This window comes from Carya illinoinensis, chromosome 12, assembly GCF_018687715.1.
Source record: "Carya illinoinensis cultivar Pawnee chromosome 12, C.illinoinensisPawnee_v1, whole genome shotgun sequence".
Lineage (NCBI taxonomy): Eukaryota > Viridiplantae > Streptophyta > Magnoliopsida > Fagales > Juglandaceae > Carya > Carya illinoinensis.
The window spans coordinates 29,119,945-29,137,540 of NC_056763.1; the positions used below are offsets into that span (position 1 = coordinate 29,119,945).

A 17,596-nucleotide genomic window follows, 5' to 3' on the forward strand; every position below is an offset into this window, starting at 1 on the left:
AAGCATCACTCGAGTAAGGATTTATATTGAATTCTTGGTATTATTCATTTGATAACACTACAAGATATCTTCAATAAAAATATATGAAAATATCAAAAGCTAGGAGCCATCCCGAGTGAATTGGATAGAAAAATAAATAATAAAGAAAATAATTTTTTTTTAAAAAAGTAAGTTTGATGACTTCTGTAATAAATAAAGAGGAATGATATTTATTGTATGGTAAAAATAATAATTTTGAAACGAGATCTAAGGAAAAACAAAACAAGACACAGACGAGAGAGATCACGGAAGGAAAGAAGACCCGTGACGTCCGCCTGCCGCCGCTCACGTATCGTACACCGGCTTCATATTTAGTCAAAGTTTCTCTTTGACTCCCGGCCTCACTTTTTCCGTCACTATTTTTTTTCACCAGCTTCCACTTCAGCGCGTGTGCACGCCACTCCAATTAGTACCTTCTATTTTCGGGGAGCTAGGAAAGGGGACCATACCAACGGTCCAATCCACTGGGTACAATGGGTACATGATGAAGGTCCACGATAATGATTTGACAGTGTGTGCACGCGCAAAATGTAAACGTGGGCAGGCCGATATCTTTTTTCCTCGTTAGACCGCATCAAAACATGTCCAACTTTATCAAACCCCACACTCCACCACATCGCTGCTTTATCATGCGGTAGGAGAGAAATAGATAACAGAGAGAAATAGATAACAAACAGACAAATGTAGGTGTTGATTATAGAAAACCAGGGGAGAGGCAACGTCGGATTGATATACTGTGAACAAACACTCAAAGAAAATTGTTCTAAAAGTCAGCTCTTGCGTCTTCACTTTCAAATGACTTGCCCCATTTCCCCAAGTTTTGTCCAATAATACTTAGGTTCTCAAACCAAGGAACTTTCCTTTTCTGTATCAGAAAAATGCCCCAACAGTGTAACACATCACACTGTTATTCTTTACTGTTTCTTGATTTGATGTATCCGGCTCTCTTTTTCTTCGTCTAGATTCTGTCATCTACTGAGGCTTTGAATTTAGTGGGAGAAGAGACAGGGAGAGCAAGAGCATCTGGATTTGAAATCGGAGAAGATCCATTTGTGGGAAAGGTGGCTACAGGGTTTTGGGTTCACGGGTAACTGTTGCTTCACTTGCTAGGGATGTTAATGCGAATATAATATCTTAAAAGGTTTTCATTGCGCGCCTTTCTTTGGGGTCGCTTACCATAACAATCAAAGGGTCTACTCGGTTAGTTAAAGTTCCCTTCTTTTCTCATGCTTCCTCAACTAATCTTGTTTGACTTGAAATCTTTGATCTTGGGATCTGATATCAGTTATAGTCATTTGGTTTTACTGGTCATTGTTGCCTAACTTGCACGTGGTTTATTATTAATATCATTTTGGTCCCCTGGTGTTTTGGGAGGCGGGTTTGGAAATCCTTCAATTGGGTCTTTTTCACTCTTTCTGTAAGGAGTATTGCACCGTTGCGTGTTCAGCAAAATAGGGTTAGAGGTTTATTTTTGGTTCTAGATTTCTTTCTGGGACTGGGTAGCTCACTTGTTCTACCGGTATTTATTATTGTTTCACTTTTTTTTACAAGCTGTTCTTAGTTGGTCCTTTTGTGCTGTCTGAGGCATTTTGGGACGTCATATATAAAGTTTCTCCATTGGGGCGTCCTTTCGTTTTCTGCGAGGGGCAGTACTATTTAGTGACCGATTTCAGATTGCACTAGGATTGGGGGGTTGGTTCCTAAAATTACTGGTCTAGGGAACTGATTTCTGGTGGGGATTGGTGATCTCAGTTTTCGTACCTGTAATTCTTATTTCTTGCGTCATTTAGAAGCTGCAAGTTGGGGTTTTTTGGGCGGAAGTCTTTTGTCATGTGGGTATGTATGCAAGGTTCTTCGTTTGGATAATTTGTTATTGCTTCTGAAAAGCAGTGCACGCAGAATGATTACTGGCTCGGCTGAGTTTTTGGGAGTGCTGACCCTGATTTGAGCTGGAAAAACTCCTGTGGTTTTAGCGATGGCGTCGCAGCGGTTTGTTCCGATGACTTTCCTCAAATGGGTATGCTTTGCGTGCTTTCTTTGTTCATCGTTGGGTTTGAACAGCCCAGCCTCGTCCTGTGATCCACACGATCTGTTGGCACTGAAGGAGTTTGCAGGGAACCTCACAAACGGCTCCATTGTTACAAGCTGGTCCAATGAATCCAACTGCTGCAAATGGGAGGGTGTTGTCTGTGAGAATGTAAAGGGAAATCTTTCAATTGCCAGTAGGGTGACCAAATTGTTTCTCTCCAAAATGGGTCTCAAAGGGACAGTTTCACACTCTATGTTTCGTTTGGACCAGTTGAAGTGGCTTGATCTTTCAAACAACCATCTCGATGGTGAATTGCCCCCAGACCTCTCAAACTTGAAGCAGCTGGAAGTTCTTGATTTGAGCCATAACATTCTTTCAGGACCAGTTTTAGTGGCGCTTTCTGGTCTTGAATCCATTCAGATACTTAACATCTCTAGCAATTCATTCAATGGGCATGTTGTCGAACTTGGCGCATTGCCAAACCTTCTTGAGTTCAACATTAGCAACAATTCATTCACCGGCCGGTTTGATTCTCACATTTGCAGTTCCTCCAATGGGGTTCAGACTATTGACTTGTCTGCGAACCATTTGGTGGGCGGTCTTGAAGCCTTGGACAATTGCAGCACATCTCTGCGAATATTACATTTGGATTTCAATTCTCTTTCAGGGCCTCTACCTGATTCCTTGTATACTCTGTCAGCTTTGGAGCAACTCTCGGTCTCAGCGAACACTTTTTCTGGCAAGTTAAGCAAGAAGCTAAGTAAGCTCTCTAATCTTAAAGCTTTAGTCATTTCTGAAAACCAATTTTCTGGCAAACTGCCAAATGTGTTTGGGGCCCTTACAAAGCTAGAAGTCTTAGTTGCGCACTCGAATTGGTTTTCTGGGTCATTGCCAGCTACCCTTGAACTCTGCTCAAAGCTTAGAGTTCTTGATCTTCGTAACAACTCGTTCATGGGTCCTATTGATCTTAATTTCACTGGGTTGCCCAATCTCTGCACACTTGATCTTGCCACTAATCGTTTTTCTGGGCCTCTTCCAAATTCTCTATCTAATTGCCGTGAACTGAAGATTTTGAGCCTTGCTAAGAATGAATTGACTGGCCCGATCCCTGAAAATTTGGCACAGCTCGGGTCACTGTTGTTTCTTTCAATATCAAACAACAGCTTTGGGAACCTATCTGCAGCACTATCTGTGCTGCAGCATTGCAAAAATCTCACCACTCTTATCCTTACGAAGAACTTCCATGGTGAAGAAATTCCACAAAATGTGAGTGGGTTTGAGAGCTTGATGATTTTAGCGCTTGGGAATTGCGCTCTGAAAGGCCAAATCCCAGGTTGGTTATTGAGCTGTAGGAAGTTGCAAGTCCTGGATTTGTCTTGGAATTACTTGGATGGTGTTGTCCCTTCTTGGATTGGTCAGATGGAGAATTTGTTTTATTTGGACTTCTCAAATAATTCTCTCACAGGTGAAATCCCACCAAGTTTGACAGAGCTAAAGAGCCTTGTTTTTTTAAATCGCAGTTCGTCAAATCTTACTGCTTCTACTGGCATTCCGCTCTATGTAAAGCGTAACAAGAGTGCTAGTGGTCTGCAATACAACCAGGCCAAAAGTTTCCCCCCCGCAATATACTTGAGCAATAACAGAATAAGCGGAATGGTATCCCCTGAAATTGGAAGGCTAAAAGAGCTACATGTTTTAGATTTGAGCAGAAACAACATAACTGGTGCCATACCTAGCTCCATTTCTGAGATGAGGAACTTAGAAGCATTGGATTTATCATATAATAACTTTTCTGGAACTATCCCACCGTCATTCAGCAAGCTCACATTCTTGTCAAAGTTTAGCGTGGCGTATAACCACTTGCATGGAGCAATTCCAAGCGGGGGTCAGTTCTCTAGCTTTCCCAACTCAAGCTTTGAGGGCAACCTGGGACTTTGTGGGCAAATAGATTCTTGTGATGTTGAGGGGAATACTGGACTAGAACCTGTTATTCCTTCTGGTTCAAACAGTAAATTTGGTCGAAGCAACATCTTTGGCATAACGATCAGTATTGGTGTTGGATTGGCTGTGCTACTTGCAATGACTCTGCTTAAAATGTCCAGGAGGGATGTGGGGGATCCAATTGATAACTTTGATGAGGAACTCAGCAGGCCACGCAGATTATCTGAAGCACTTGGGTGTTCAAAGCTGGTACTCTTTCAGAATGCAGATTGCAAAGATCTCACAGTTGCAGACTTGTTGAAATCTACCAACAATTTCAACCAAGCGAACATAATTGGTTGCGGTGGATTTGGTCTGGTTTACAAAGCCAGCTTTCCTAATGGAACAAAAGCTGCAATCAAGAGACTTTCTGGGGATTGCGGTCAGATGGAACGTGAATTCCAAGCTGAAGTGGAAGCCCTGTCAAGAGCTCAGCATAAAAATCTCGTTGCTCTTCAAGGTTATTGCCGATATGCGAATGACAGATTGTTGATTTACTCCTACATGGAGAATGGAAGCTTGGATTATTGGCTGCATGAGAATGTTGATGGGGGTTCACTTCTAAAATGGGATGTAAGGCTCAAGATAGCTCAAGGTGCAGCTCATGGATTGGCTTACTTGCACAAGGGTTGTAAGCCAAACATAGTTCATCGAGACATAAAATCTAGCAACATCCTTTTGGATGAAAGTTTTGAAGCTCATTTGGCTGATTTTGGTCTCTCAAGGCTACTGCAACCTTATGATACTCACGTTACTACGGATTTGGTTGGTACCTTGGGTTATATCCCTCCTGAATATAGTCAAACTTTAACGGCAACTTTCAGGGGTGATGTCTATAGTTTTGGAGTAGTTATTCTCGAGCTTCTTACTGGTAAAAGGCCTATGGAAGTTTGCAAAGGAAAAAACTGCAGGAACTTGGTGTCTTGGGTGTTTCAGATGAAATATGAGAAGAGAGAGGAGGAAATTATAGATTCAGCTATATGGGATATGGATCATGAGAAACAGCTCTTAGAGGTGCTTGGTATTGCCTGTAAATGCATAGATCAAGATCCAAGACAGAGGCCCTCTATTGAGCAAGTTGTTTCGTGGCTTGATGGTGTTGGATTTAAAGATGCACAGCAATGAACTACATTAGTTTCTCTCTTCTAATTTTATGTCGGGATTCCCAGAAAATGAAAGTATACCTGAAAAGAAACATTGTCTCGAGTTTCTAGAAGGTTGGAGTACTGAGTTTCAACAAGTGACTGACAGATGAACTATGTATACGCATGCTATCTATCTATATATATATATATATATATATCTATCTATATATTTGGCCATTTCTTTTGCTACATATAAGCATTTATAGAATGTCTAAATTCTGCTTTGTTCCGTTAAACCATTCCCACTATTTGAACAAATGTGTTAAATCTTAAAAAAAAAAAAAAAAAAAAAGGAGAAGAAGATGGTATGCATTGTATGATATTTCCCTCGTTATGCTCAACTGATGATGCATATCTGTTAGTCGTGCAATGACATTTCAACAGTATCGAGTGAGATCAAATGACATCGCCCCTTTCTCAATTTTTTTTTAAGTTAATTACTGAAATGATCCATTGAGACATTTCTTCCGATGACAAAAATGTTATATATAGTTATTTTTATATATTTTTTAAACATTTGTTAATGTGATTGGTTATATCAATTTTTTTAATACATAATTAATTACATTAATACAGTATAAAACATAGAATTTTTATAATAATAATCATATAAAATGAACATGTGTTGAGTAGCTAAATCACAAAAATGAGTCATCCCAATCAGCATGTCCAAAACGTGGCCAAGTCCACCTTCCACGAGGTGCACAACAGATCATGCGCGGGTCGACCTCTTCAGTTTGACAATATAGATGATGGCAGCACAGCACTGTACCAAAGCACTTCTACGCGGTGGTGGGACAAATTTTGTAAAAGAATTTAACCAAATATTAACGCAGCAGGAAGCCGGAAAGATGCAGGCACCATTTCTGCCAATTCATTTAGCAAAGAAAGCTCGATCTCTTCGGTACCTCAAAATCTTTGCCTAATGCCCCAACAACTAGCAAATTATTCTGCATGGATTACTTCTCCCGTACTACTTCTTGTCACCGTGCTCATGAAGTATGCCTTTATTATATTCTTCTACATTTTTTTTTTTTTACATAATTTCCTTGTTACATATTTTTGTTTATGGCTTTTTTTCCCCTTGCGTATCCATGTTTAACATTTTCACCTTAATTAATTAGGTTTTTCTTTTCCATTTTTTTCTTAAGTTTTGCTACGTAAAAGTAAAATTACGTAATAATCTGCCTACCAATACTGATTTCTTTATATTTAAAATTTAAACTAGCATTATTTTCAATAAAATCTAATTTTTGATCAATCACATTAGATTGGTACACGTAATAGTGTACAATTATACTTGCAATTAGATTTTTCTTTTTTTCTTATTATAATATGCAACTTGCTTTTGCACTTCTTTTTGCAAAAAACAAAAAGAATTATGCTGCCTACCATCACTTTTATATCAAAATAATTATTTTATATTAAAACAAATTGAGTTAGTGAAATACATAAAAAGAACGCAATCGACTGCATAGAGTTTTTTATATAAGAAAACAAACAGCACATGATTTTATTTACAACAATATTTCAGCGTGTCAATGCCGTAGCAGAAGGGAGAAATGTGACATCAGTACTGCCAGAAAACACGGGGGACAAAAAGAATGCAAGCACTAATTATGAGGCCAAAGATCAAGCACAAAGAATCAACGATGATGATGATATGAGTGGCGTGACAGGTTTTGTGGTCGACACAGCGAGACAATGCGTTACGAAGGCAATGGACAGGGCGGAGGATGTTGGAGAGACGGTTAAGGAGGCAATGGACAGCGCTTTTGACGTAACAAAGGAAACTACTTCGACCCAAAATATGAAAGACACAGTTGTCGTGGTGGCCGATACTAATGTAGTTGATACCACCGAGTATAGAAGCATTCAAGATGCGGCGAAGCATGCATTTGAAGGTGCTAGCTCATGATGTTTTTGGTGGTCGTGTTGAAACATGAAAATTGCGTTGATGTTGATTCTGCATGAGTCTCAAATCTAGCTGTGTTTTTACTTACGTAAATGGGTCATAGCTAGCTAGAGATCATCAAGTCCTTTACAATCCAACATAAACGAGAAATTAAAATGCACTCATGATCAATATAGACGCTCATGTACAAATGACGAGGTATTCACAATTCGGGTAGACTTTCCGTTGATCGATCTTAATTAACTGGAAATTAAGATGAAAATTAAGCCTTGACAAATGTAACTAACATTAGGCTGCTAATTAGAGATGCCTGTGATTCGATGAAGAGTTGGGGGATTAAGTTTTATGCATTTGGCTAATGCTCCACCAAGTTGAAAATTATTTTCCATGATCCATGATGATCTTTGACCTTGATGTCCGAGGCGTACACGCACCTGTGCTTAGCATAAGGAAAGGCAGGGCATGATTAATGAAGGCATTCGAATGCCTTTGTGGCTTGCAGTGCAGGGGTGCATGCAGTACTGCCCTATGATCTGCTGCTGTAATGATTTAAGTTTTCTCTGTTTTTTTTTTTTTTTTTTAAATGCATTCCTCGTTTATTGCTGGATTCGATTGCGTAAAAATAATGGGATTCTGGAATCTGATACGCAGTCTATTTTCTGCGCATAAATTGACAGATAAAAATCTAGGAGGAATATTGATAAAAAGGAAAACGCGATAGAAAAAGCAGCTTCTGAAAGGGCCACATTTGAAAGCATGCAGTTTCTGAAATATCGATCAACATGCCTGCTACTGCTAGTAGTAAAAAGTTTTGGATATATAAAACAAGTTTAAAATCACGCGTCTCCAGCAATTTGACTGACTGTTTGTAAACGATAAATAAGAAGATCCAAGTCATATCTAGGCAAGTCAAAGTTACTAAACAACGAATACTTGACACAATTTATCAATCGATTAATAGTTCCAACCACAAACGATACTACCAAAAAACAAAATCATGTGAAAAACATTAATTTATGAAAAACTACCGAAAAATCGAACATCTTGATCAAAATCAGTCTTTGTATAACAAAGAGAAGAATCCAAGAAGGACGAGAGGGGACCAAAATCCAACGGATCATCTTGTACTACTCATGAGTGTGATGAAAATGAAGGAGTGAGACATGTAGATTCTCAAATAGAAAAGACGAGCGACGCGGAAGCCTGTTGAAATTGGCACGGTGGTCCTATATATAAATGGCCGAATCATGGCATATATATTTCTAAAAAACTAATTCTAGATCATATATATAGGCAGGCCAGGCTGGTTTAAACTTCCTTCTCTTTTGGTGTGCATACTAATTTTTTCGTATTTAATTTGGTCGTTTAAGAGTAATGACTTCTGTTAAATGCTTTCATGATCAATCGGCAGCTTTTATTTTCTGGCAAGGATAGCTATTGGCTGGTCGGGCCAGACTTAAATTTTTTATATGGGGGCCAACTAGCGTAAACAGGTATCAACATAGAGAAGCCCGGGGGGGTGGGGGTGGGGGTGACACGCGCCTTATTGCAAGCTCGAGGTACAGAGACTGAATGTAAAGCAGAAGAGTCAGAAAAAAGCATGTATTAAAGAAAGCTTACAGATATATATATATATATATATATATATAGGCCATCCAAAAGACAAACGTGGATAGTACTCGTGTTGTATAAGTTTACTTCCTTATGTAACTAAAAAGAGGTCGAGTTGTGAAGCATTGGTGCAGTAGTATAGTTCAATAAAGAGTTCTCTGCTACAATGATATGTCCCTCTCAACTACCAAGCCTCTCCCATCATTGTGAACAGCTTTACAGGCTTTAAATATAAGGTGCGATTATTAGATATTTCGAGTAATTTAGGCTGCAGGTAGAAATCTGAAATCAAAAGAGCAACTATTGTCATAAATAACAACCGAAATTTTTTAGACGTGTCACGAGACCTTATTGCCTTATATGTATGCCAATATGCATAAAGAATGTAATCTACACAATCTGTATGTCAATCATGGCTGCAACTCTAACACAATATTCATAAAACACCAAACAGATCAGGCTCAAATCTTTCCATCAAAGATCAGACCATAAATATATAGCAAATCATGCCTCTCCAAACTTGTTTATAAACGTGCTGTTATTCATTATTCTCCACAACATATATACTAACTGACTCACTCAAGAAAATGGAGCTTGTGGTCCTCCTCCACTTCTATCACCTTTTCCTTACATTCTCTTCATCTATATTACCCCAAGTTCCACCCCTTTCCTCCAACCATTCTCCACCATATCATTTCCTTGTAACCTTCCTCCATGGAGGCTAAGGGTTATGAAGGCAAGCAAACTTTCAAAGAGAAGGTGAACAAGGAGACCGTGGTCGAGGAAGATGGAGATGATGACTTGGATGATGAAGAAGGAGGCCGAGCTGAAATGATAGGTTTTGCAGATAATGGGAGAAAGAAAACAGTTGCTGTTGTCTCAGTGAAAAGAGGGTCCGGTGCAGGTGCTGGTGGGGTGTCATCACCGCCATGTTGCCAGGCAGAGAAGTGTGGAGCAGATTTGACTGATGCAAAGCGGTACCATCGCCGTCATAAGGTGTGTGAGTTTCATTCAAAGGCACCCGTGGTGATTGTTGCAGGACAGCGGCAACGGTTTTGTCAGCAATGCAGCAGGTCTAGGATCCCTAATTTTCTTTAGCATTGTTTCTTCTGTGGGTTTAAATTTAGTATCGTAGAACTAGAATGGAATCTGCTTCCATTTTTTTGGGAGAAAATAACCATCTATATTTATTGAAACAGTTTTTTACTTGTCCGGTTCGCGAATGTTATGAAGTGGAAATGTTTCATGCTAATCATAGACTTGACACATTTTTTAACTTACATACTTGCTACTAGAATTCTTGCACCATACAACATGGTCGGCTAACGTAGAAACTACTTAATCTAAGGAACTTGCTTCTGCCTGCTGTGCCATCATATTCAATTTAACACATGGAACTTCCATAAAAACGAGGACAATGATGTATTTCCTAACGCTTGTAGTGTAATTGGACGTAGTAGGTTCCATGAGCTACCCGAGTTTGATGAAGCAAAAAGAAGCTGCCGCAGACGCTTGGCCGGACATAATGAGCGGCGTCGAAAGGGTTCAGCCGAATCTAGTGGAGAAGGCTCAAGCCACAAAGGGATTGGTCAACAGTCAAAGGAAAGTCAGATTAGGCAAGGTGATGATCAAAGGAGCAGAATTCAAGTCACAGTACCCAGGAATAATTTCAGTTACAAGCATCTCCAGATAAGATAAGATCAATGCTATCTGCTCTCTCTCTTCTGTCAGCTTCATGAGCCCAGCATAAACTATATATATAATAGTTTTCAAGGGAACAGGAGCAGGCTACCATGAGGCAACGGATCTTGTATTAAGAAATTGTCTACGGCATATTAAGATAGTACATCTTAGTATACCTTGGACGTTGTTGCTTTGGTTCTACTTTGTATTCTTGTTTATGAGCTTTTATTCTGCAGACTGTGCTATGTGGAATAGGCTTTTGAGATGGTATGTTCTATGCTAACGATGCTTCAATCTCTTAACCCCACTACTTCTTCCAACTTGTTGATCAGTTTATCAAAGCATTTATGCTTACTAATACGTACTAAACTTCATGAGCAAAAAAAGTAGAAGGAACGATCACAATATTCAGCGCCATCGTTCTACGTATGTCGAGATTTTTTGGGCAGGATTTATGTAGTTTAGCTCCTGCTCCTATTTTATGTTCTTTTTTAAGAATAACAAACAAAATAGAAACTCTAAATCGGTCCTAAAGTTGCTCTTTATCAGCAAAACATAACAGCGAATTTATTCTCTCTTACAAAAAACTGATACTGCCCGTAACAATTAGTTTACGCAGCTCTGTCGCATAAGTTTGCATGTCTGACATTGATCCGAAGAATACCACAAAAAGGCTATGATGGCACAAGAAGGGTATTTATATACATCACTTAAAACAGAGGTTTTCCCCAACAGAAGTATTCAGCAGAGCAATACTTATAGATCACCCAAATCTTACAACTATGCAGGAAATATCATCTGTGCTCTTTCTATTAAGCGCCTCTTCGGTCAGGTGCTTTGCTGCTGACCGAGCATCCTTTAATGGCCTGATGCAATCTGCTGCTTCTTGGTTCGACATTACCTAGCACCAATGTAAAAGACAGATTTTAGTCCAGTCAAAGGTAAAACAAATAAAATGTAAAGGGGGAAAAAGTGCAGTGAAAATAAAATCGGGTGTAACGTGTTTGATTTTGATTTTCTCCATTTCTATGCCACACATATTGTGGAACAAAAGTATTCTTACAACTAAGAGGTAGTATAACCAGGGATTCAAACAAAACGAACCTTCCATAATCCATCACTTGCTAGGATAAAAAACTCCGTTTCATCATCTATAAACTCCACCTTGACATGGGGCTCTGAACTGAGGTGTTTCTTCAAGCTCTTGTCACCAAACGCCCTTGCCACTGCCAACTGCCCATCAACTCGTGGAACATCCCCTGAATTTATCAGAGTTGTGATCTTGATATTAATAAAGATGAGAAGAAAACATCAATGAGTACAAAACTGTTCGAGATGTTAATATCATTGGAACTGCTCATTGATCTAAATAACGAAGAGCTAATGGTGCTAGCAGCAAAGCTCGGAACAGTGCAAACATTTAGTATTATTCAGAGAACCGGCCAACTTTACTTCTTCCGTGAAAAATAAAACAAAGATCAAGGTTGGATTGCTCGAACCCATGCCAGTGCATCAAACAAATGAACTCAACTCTTACTAAATGGGACTCTAGGACACTACAGAATGCGAGAAGAGTTTAATATAATGTCCTTTGTCATATAAGCTAATTTTTAAATGGAATGAGATTCATGGTGGAATGATATCATAATTTCCATGCAGCATCTGTACAAATGTCATCCCTGTCATCCCAGATAGAAATCAGTTTGTATTTCAGAAGTCAGGTTACCGGGAAAGTTGGACACAAAACCACCTCTCTCCTCAATTCTCTCCCTTTCCATGCTTGGCTCATGATCAATTGATAGTTGCTTGGCCACACCATTCTTACAGATAACAGCTCGAGAATCCCCAATGTTCGCTACTACCAACTTATGACAATTAATCAATATTGCTGTAACTGCAGTTGAACCGCCTTTTCCCAAATCAACTGCTTTCTCCAAAATGTTGGCGTCAGTTATACGATAAGCTCTCCTGATTGCTTTCTCTGTTTCTCTCCAGAAGTCAGGCTACTTGAGAGAGAGAGAGAGAGAGAGAGAGAGAGAGAGAGAGAGAGTTAGTTATTGATATATCTATAAAATAATTTTACCATTTTGGGAAATGACAGGAATAAGGACTTCAATGCATGAATTACCTCCTTTAAAATATTCTCAAACAAATGAGACCTCAGATAATCGGGAATATCATGGCTCAAATGGCCATCAAAGATTGCAAACAGACCAAGCTCATCGTCTTCAACTTGCTTAAACTGTGCAAAAACATAATCTTCCATGGCATGATGTGATTTTCCCTTCACCAAGTGAAAGCCATGTGTTATCTTCTTTGAAATCTTGCTCTTTCCTTTTCCAGAGTCGGGATCTGACGAACCTAACCCAACTTTTTCCTACGATAAATATATTTACAATGGTGCGAAGGACGTATGAGTAAACTACTTCAGAAAGCTGAAGAAACCAGAATAACCAAACTAAACTCTAACCACCATTGTAGGAATCTAATTGCAATCCTTTTTTTCTTTCTGGTAAGTCCAATTGCCATCCTCTCTAAAAGTAATTCTTAGTAACAGTGACTACGCAGGTTTGTGTTGTAATTCACAATTCATAATATGTTACAGGGATAGAAGACAGCCAACAAAAGGAAAAGAAACAAACGAAAAAGCAGAGAGAGTCTATTAAAAACGATTGGGAAAGTATGGTACTAAACCAGAAAACCTTAGTTCTTCGGTGAAGTTAATGTCTGATTGAAGTTGACGAATGTAAATAGTTTTTTTTTTTTTTTCTTTTGAAATGCAGAACCCATTCAACGCCATTAATTTGACAAATTTCTTTCAGGATCCCTAAAGCAGATGATGGGAATAAACTTCAAACTGCTGTAAAACTAAAGGGAGCCCCAATCAACCTGGTGGCATGACGGTCCGGGATCGAACTGCGACTCGCTATTTAAAATTTTAGATTTTGATCCAACGCAAGGATACGGACGGAAAACGAAGAAGAAACCGTGAAAAAGGGAATGAAATCGATGAAATTAGATAACGAAGAAACTTTCAGGCGTACCTTCATCTTGTGGAGGATTTCTTTGCCGGCCATGGTTACTCTCTCAGTCTCTGCCCCCGTTCCGTGCATAGCGGTACAGCAGCTACTTCAGGGATCAGTTGTCCAGTTGACACGCCCACGGCCCGCCGTTTTGTTTTCCTCGCTAATTATGCCACGTTCTCTACAGTCTGCCTGCCAGACACGTCCCCGACACCATGTCACCATGTGTAGTTTTCGCCCGTTTTTTTCCCCTAATTTATCAAAGTGCGTTTTTTTTTTTTTTTTTTTTTTTTTTCTTTTTCCTTTACCAATCAATTTACTATTTTTTTAGAGAGAAATATTTTAATTATAAAAAAATTATATAAAAATAAATTTATAAATTAATGTTATTTGATGTAGTATATTTAATTATAAAATTATTTTTATTATAAAATATATCTAACAGATTATATAAAACTACACATTTATGTGTATATTTGTGTGTATTCTTTTTGTATATATAACACTTCTCTTTTTTAAATAAAATAATTCTCACCATTGAAATATTATAGCTTATTTCTTATTAATTTGTGAGTTTTGCTGCAATCATATGTTAATATAATATTTATAGTGAAATATATTATAATTTAAAAAAATAAAAAAAATTAATCATTTTTTAGTATAATTGACATAAAAAGCTTCCATATCAACAATGTATTGAATTTATAAAAAATAAATCTTACAAATATATTTTCTCTTACTGAGTTAATGTTATGTGACTTTGTCGTTTAATTAGTTTTTAAAAATTATATAAATTAAATTTTAAAATTCATATTAACAAGTTTTGTATTTTGAATAAACCATACATCATTTTTTTTATAAAAAATAAATTGTTCATATTCTAAAGTTTGATTTTATTTCTAGATTTCAAAAAACCAATTTGGAGTTCTCATAAGTATACTTTTATATACATTCATTCATAGATTCATACATATCTATATCAAGACATATGCATAAAGATTTAAATGGAATCTATTGTATTATAAACATAATTTTTTTTTTATATATTTTTAAATACTTAAGATGCACTCAATGTAAATTAAAATATATATATATATATATAAAATAAAAATATTTAGAGTCGAATTGAGTTGTGTGAATTTAAGTTTTTTGTTCAAGCTTTTATTGTTTTTTAAATTAATTGTACACCTTTTTAAAGTTTATTATTTGAATGGTTTGGTGGTAAGAATATATATATATATATATATATATATATATTATTGGGTTCCATATAAGAGTTCCGAAATCTCTGGCCCACAGAGACTTGGGCTTAGGCCCATTGATGTCACGGAGCGAAGATTGCCGAATGAATTGGTTGTTGTGGTGGTGGGGGAGAAAAAAGTACAAACAAATCTGGCTCGGCCGGTGGTCCCGAAGGCAAGATGAGCTCAACTGGGGCCCAATGGGTTCTTTAGACTCTTAGGGATCCCCAAACCGGAGACCAATGGCCTTTTCTCGGGGCTGCTTTTGTCTACTCCCGTTGCCCATTTATCAAATAGAAATTCTATAGAGAAATCTTACATCACATTTTAATTAATATATAATTTGTTAGTTTAATCATTTTATTTTAATGTTTAAATATTTATATATTTAAATAGAATAATAAAAATAATAAATCATATTTTGGTTAGATGGAATCATGGACGTGTGTTATAAGACTTCCTTACAACATTTCTCTTTATCAAATGCATTTTGATCAACTTGGCTCAAATCAGAAATGATTTGTGCAGTCGGGAAATGCAGTCGGCGTGCAGTCGGCTGTAAAAAAAAAATTAATACAGGACCTACATGAGAAAAAAAAATTATTTTTATAGCTTTTTATAATTCATGCAGGTCTCCCTGAATATAAAATAATTTTTTTATAATTTTTTTTTATTCATTCTGTACAGCCGACTGCACGCCGACTGCGTTTCCCGACTGCGTGTAGCAAAGCCCGGCTCAAATTAGTCCGTAAAAGAGTCATTGCTACCACAACGCAAGCAAAGCTCTATGCTTTTCCCACCATTCCTTCGTTGTGTGAAAGCCGAAATCTCAATTTGCTATTTCTTTTGTATTTCTTGACCCACCGATCTCTTTTCTCTCTCCGTTGGATTGGAAAGCTTTTATTTGCTTTATAAGGGATGAGTATTTTTTGGAGGCTGTGCCCTTCAACAAAACAAAAGCATGTGGATAAAGATGAAATGGGAATCTTTGAACTAAGACTAATAAGCAAGAGTAATAAACACGAAAATTTTCAAAAGAAAGAATTTTAATTATAAGTTGGAAGTGGATAACACTTAATCAAATACTTATATGTTATGATTTGATTTAGAAGTGAAATTTTAAAATTTGAATCTTATCTATCAAATTTTATTATTTAATTTATGCAGATAATATACTTCACACAGTGATTTAAAATAAGAACAATGCGTTACCAAAATTCTCAAAACTAAATAAATGTTAATTCTATTCAAAACTTATGCACGCCAAGAAATATCAAAGATAAATTAGTGATTATTAGTACACTCTCTTCTTACATTATATTTGATTCTCGGATGATGCTATAAAAATCGATAATCCCAACCAACAATCAAACGATAAATGTATTTTAGAATTTTTTTTTTCTCTTCTTTTATTCATTATTTTAACATTTTTATTTGTTAAAAAAAATTCAATAATATTAACTTACTTAATTATTAAGAAAAAAAAAACAGCATTATTCTTAGATTTTCCGAAGCAAATTATTAACGTCTTCGTGGTACGAAAAAAGGTTAAAGAACGTGGCCATATTGGAATTGCTTGGATAGATTGAAATGGTGGGCCCATTTAGACAGTGTGGGGTTTAAGTTTGACTGTGAATGGTACAATCATTGAAAACTTGTCCGCAAATATCCCACGCTACCCATATAATTACGACTCCATCATCGTCCATGTGTCAAAATTGAGGTCGAGTTGGCAAGTGTGACCTTATGATTTGCACCACCGGGGCATCAAACTTTCCCGACGAAGTGTCCAGATCACTCCACGTGTCCACTGCAATCCAGACACCCAACAAGAAGCTTTCTATAAAACCAAGCTCCCCCCATGCAGCACAAACACTACTCGCAAAACTCCATGGAGAATCGCCCGCACAGGAGCGGCTCTGGCGACGTGTTCTCATTCCCAAGCACTCCGGTTGAAGACCAAGACTCCGACTTCGAGTTCGGTTCTATTACGCCGGACTCATCCTTCAAAAACTCTCCTGCCGACCATTTGTTTTTCAATGGCCGGCTCTTACCGCATGCTTTTCCTATTCAACGAACCGCCAGTATCGCTATAGAGGGTTCTCGTACAACGAGCCGCACGAGCAGCGTTAGCAGCAAGGACTCGCTAAGGTCGTCGCGAAGCAATAGCACGAATAGTCGGAGCAGTAGTTGCAGCAGTGCAAGGACGAGCACGAGCGACATTTCTGAGAGAAAATTGTTGTATCAGTACAAAGTTGCATCCAAAGCAACTATGGCTAGAGATAGACACCAAGCCTATAATAAAGCTCTTTCAGCACAAATATACGGGTCTTCTCAAAGGTGGCAATATATTACACCTGTACCTCTTTTGAGTCGCGACGACCCTTTGCGTAGAAAGAAAACGGGGAAAGAAGCAAAACCAAAGAAACAAGTTCGGGAGAGGAAAGGGGAAAGCTTGTGGCATTTTACTGAATTTTTCAGGGGGATTGTCTCGGCCTGCAAAGAATGCCATGCCATGGAACCGTCGAGCAAATTAAGATGATCATGTGTGGCAAGGAGATCGACTTGAAGTTAGAATAACTCATCCATTTCTTATTTTCCTATTAATTTTTGGGGTTTGAGCATAATGTCGCTAGGCATGGTGATTTGGTTTCATCGGTTTTGAAATTGTAAGAAGCAGAGGTACTTTCAAATTCCTAGAAGAGCCCTTGGTCATTGGTGTGTTAATGATTTTGTGATGATTTTGAAGTTTTTTTTTTTTATATAACATTAATAATCAATTGAAAGCAATAAGTACCCAAGGGCATTTGTCGAGAGTTGTAAATCAGGCGTGATTTCTCTATAACTGCGGTTGCTTTATAGGAAAAAAGAATGTGGTTTGTCGGGTTTTCTTTTACAAAAAAGCAGGAGTGCCTAATTGTTTTATCCAT

At 37.8% G+C, this 17,596-nt stretch overlaps 5 protein-coding genes across 6 annotated transcripts; 4 read left to right on the plus strand and 1 right to left on the minus strand.

The window, feature by feature from the left end:
- The first annotated feature begins 693 nt into the window (after positions 1-693).
- On the plus strand, positions 694-5,429 carry LOC122289919 (phytosulfokine receptor 2-like). The gene is made up of 2 exons (XM_043097314.1): positions 694-1,239; positions 1,930-5,429. The coding sequence occupies exon 2, from the start codon at positions 2,015-2,017 to the stop codon at positions 5,171-5,173; it is 3,159 nt and encodes a 1,052-aa protein (XP_042953248.1). The 5' UTR covers positions 694-1,239; positions 1,930-2,014; the 3' UTR covers positions 5,174-5,429.
- Positions 5,430-5,962: 533 nt separating this feature from the next.
- On the plus strand, positions 5,963-7,175 carry LOC122290358. The gene is made up of 2 exons (XM_043097999.1): positions 5,963-6,192; positions 6,728-7,175. Exons 1-2 carry the CDS (start codon positions 6,148-6,150, stop codon positions 7,109-7,111), a joined length of 429 nt encoding a protein of 142 aa, XP_042953933.1. The 5' UTR covers positions 5,963-6,147; the 3' UTR covers positions 7,112-7,175.
- A 2,136-nt stretch (positions 7,176-9,311) lies between these two features.
- On the plus strand, positions 9,312-10,709 carry LOC122290331 (squamosa promoter-binding protein 1). Of its 2 annotated transcripts, none has more exons than XM_043097968.1 (2): positions 9,312-9,792; positions 10,162-10,709. In XM_043097968.1, the coding sequence occupies exons 1-2, from the start codon at positions 9,434-9,436 to the stop codon at positions 10,415-10,417; spliced, it is 615 nt and encodes a 204-aa protein (XP_042953902.1). In that variant the 5' UTR covers positions 9,312-9,433; the 3' UTR covers positions 10,418-10,709. The 2 variants fall into 2 exon arrangements, with proteins under 2 accessions (XP_042953902.1, XP_042953903.1); XM_043097969.1 differs by having other exon boundaries at positions 9,320-9,792; positions 10,180-10,709.
- A 234-nt stretch (positions 10,710-10,943) lies between these two features.
- Positions 10,944-13,604, minus strand: LOC122290330 (probable protein phosphatase 2C 39). The gene is made up of 5 exons (XM_043097967.1): positions 13,447-13,604; positions 12,531-12,779; positions 12,129-12,405; positions 11,507-11,661; positions 10,944-11,303 (listed from the first exon to the last, which is right to left on the minus strand). Exons 1-5 carry the CDS (start codon positions 13,513-13,515, stop codon positions 11,166-11,168), a joined length of 888 nt encoding a protein of 295 aa, XP_042953901.1. The 5' UTR covers positions 13,516-13,604; the 3' UTR covers positions 10,944-11,165.
- A 2,865-nt stretch (positions 13,605-16,469) lies between these two features.
- LOC122290023 lies at positions 16,470-17,393 on the plus strand. The gene has a single exon (XM_043097530.1). The coding sequence runs from the start codon at positions 16,528-16,530 to the stop codon at positions 17,206-17,208; it is 681 nt and encodes a 226-aa protein (XP_042953464.1). The 5' UTR covers positions 16,470-16,527; the 3' UTR covers positions 17,209-17,393.
- The last annotated feature ends 203 nt before the right edge of the window (positions 17,394-17,596 follow it).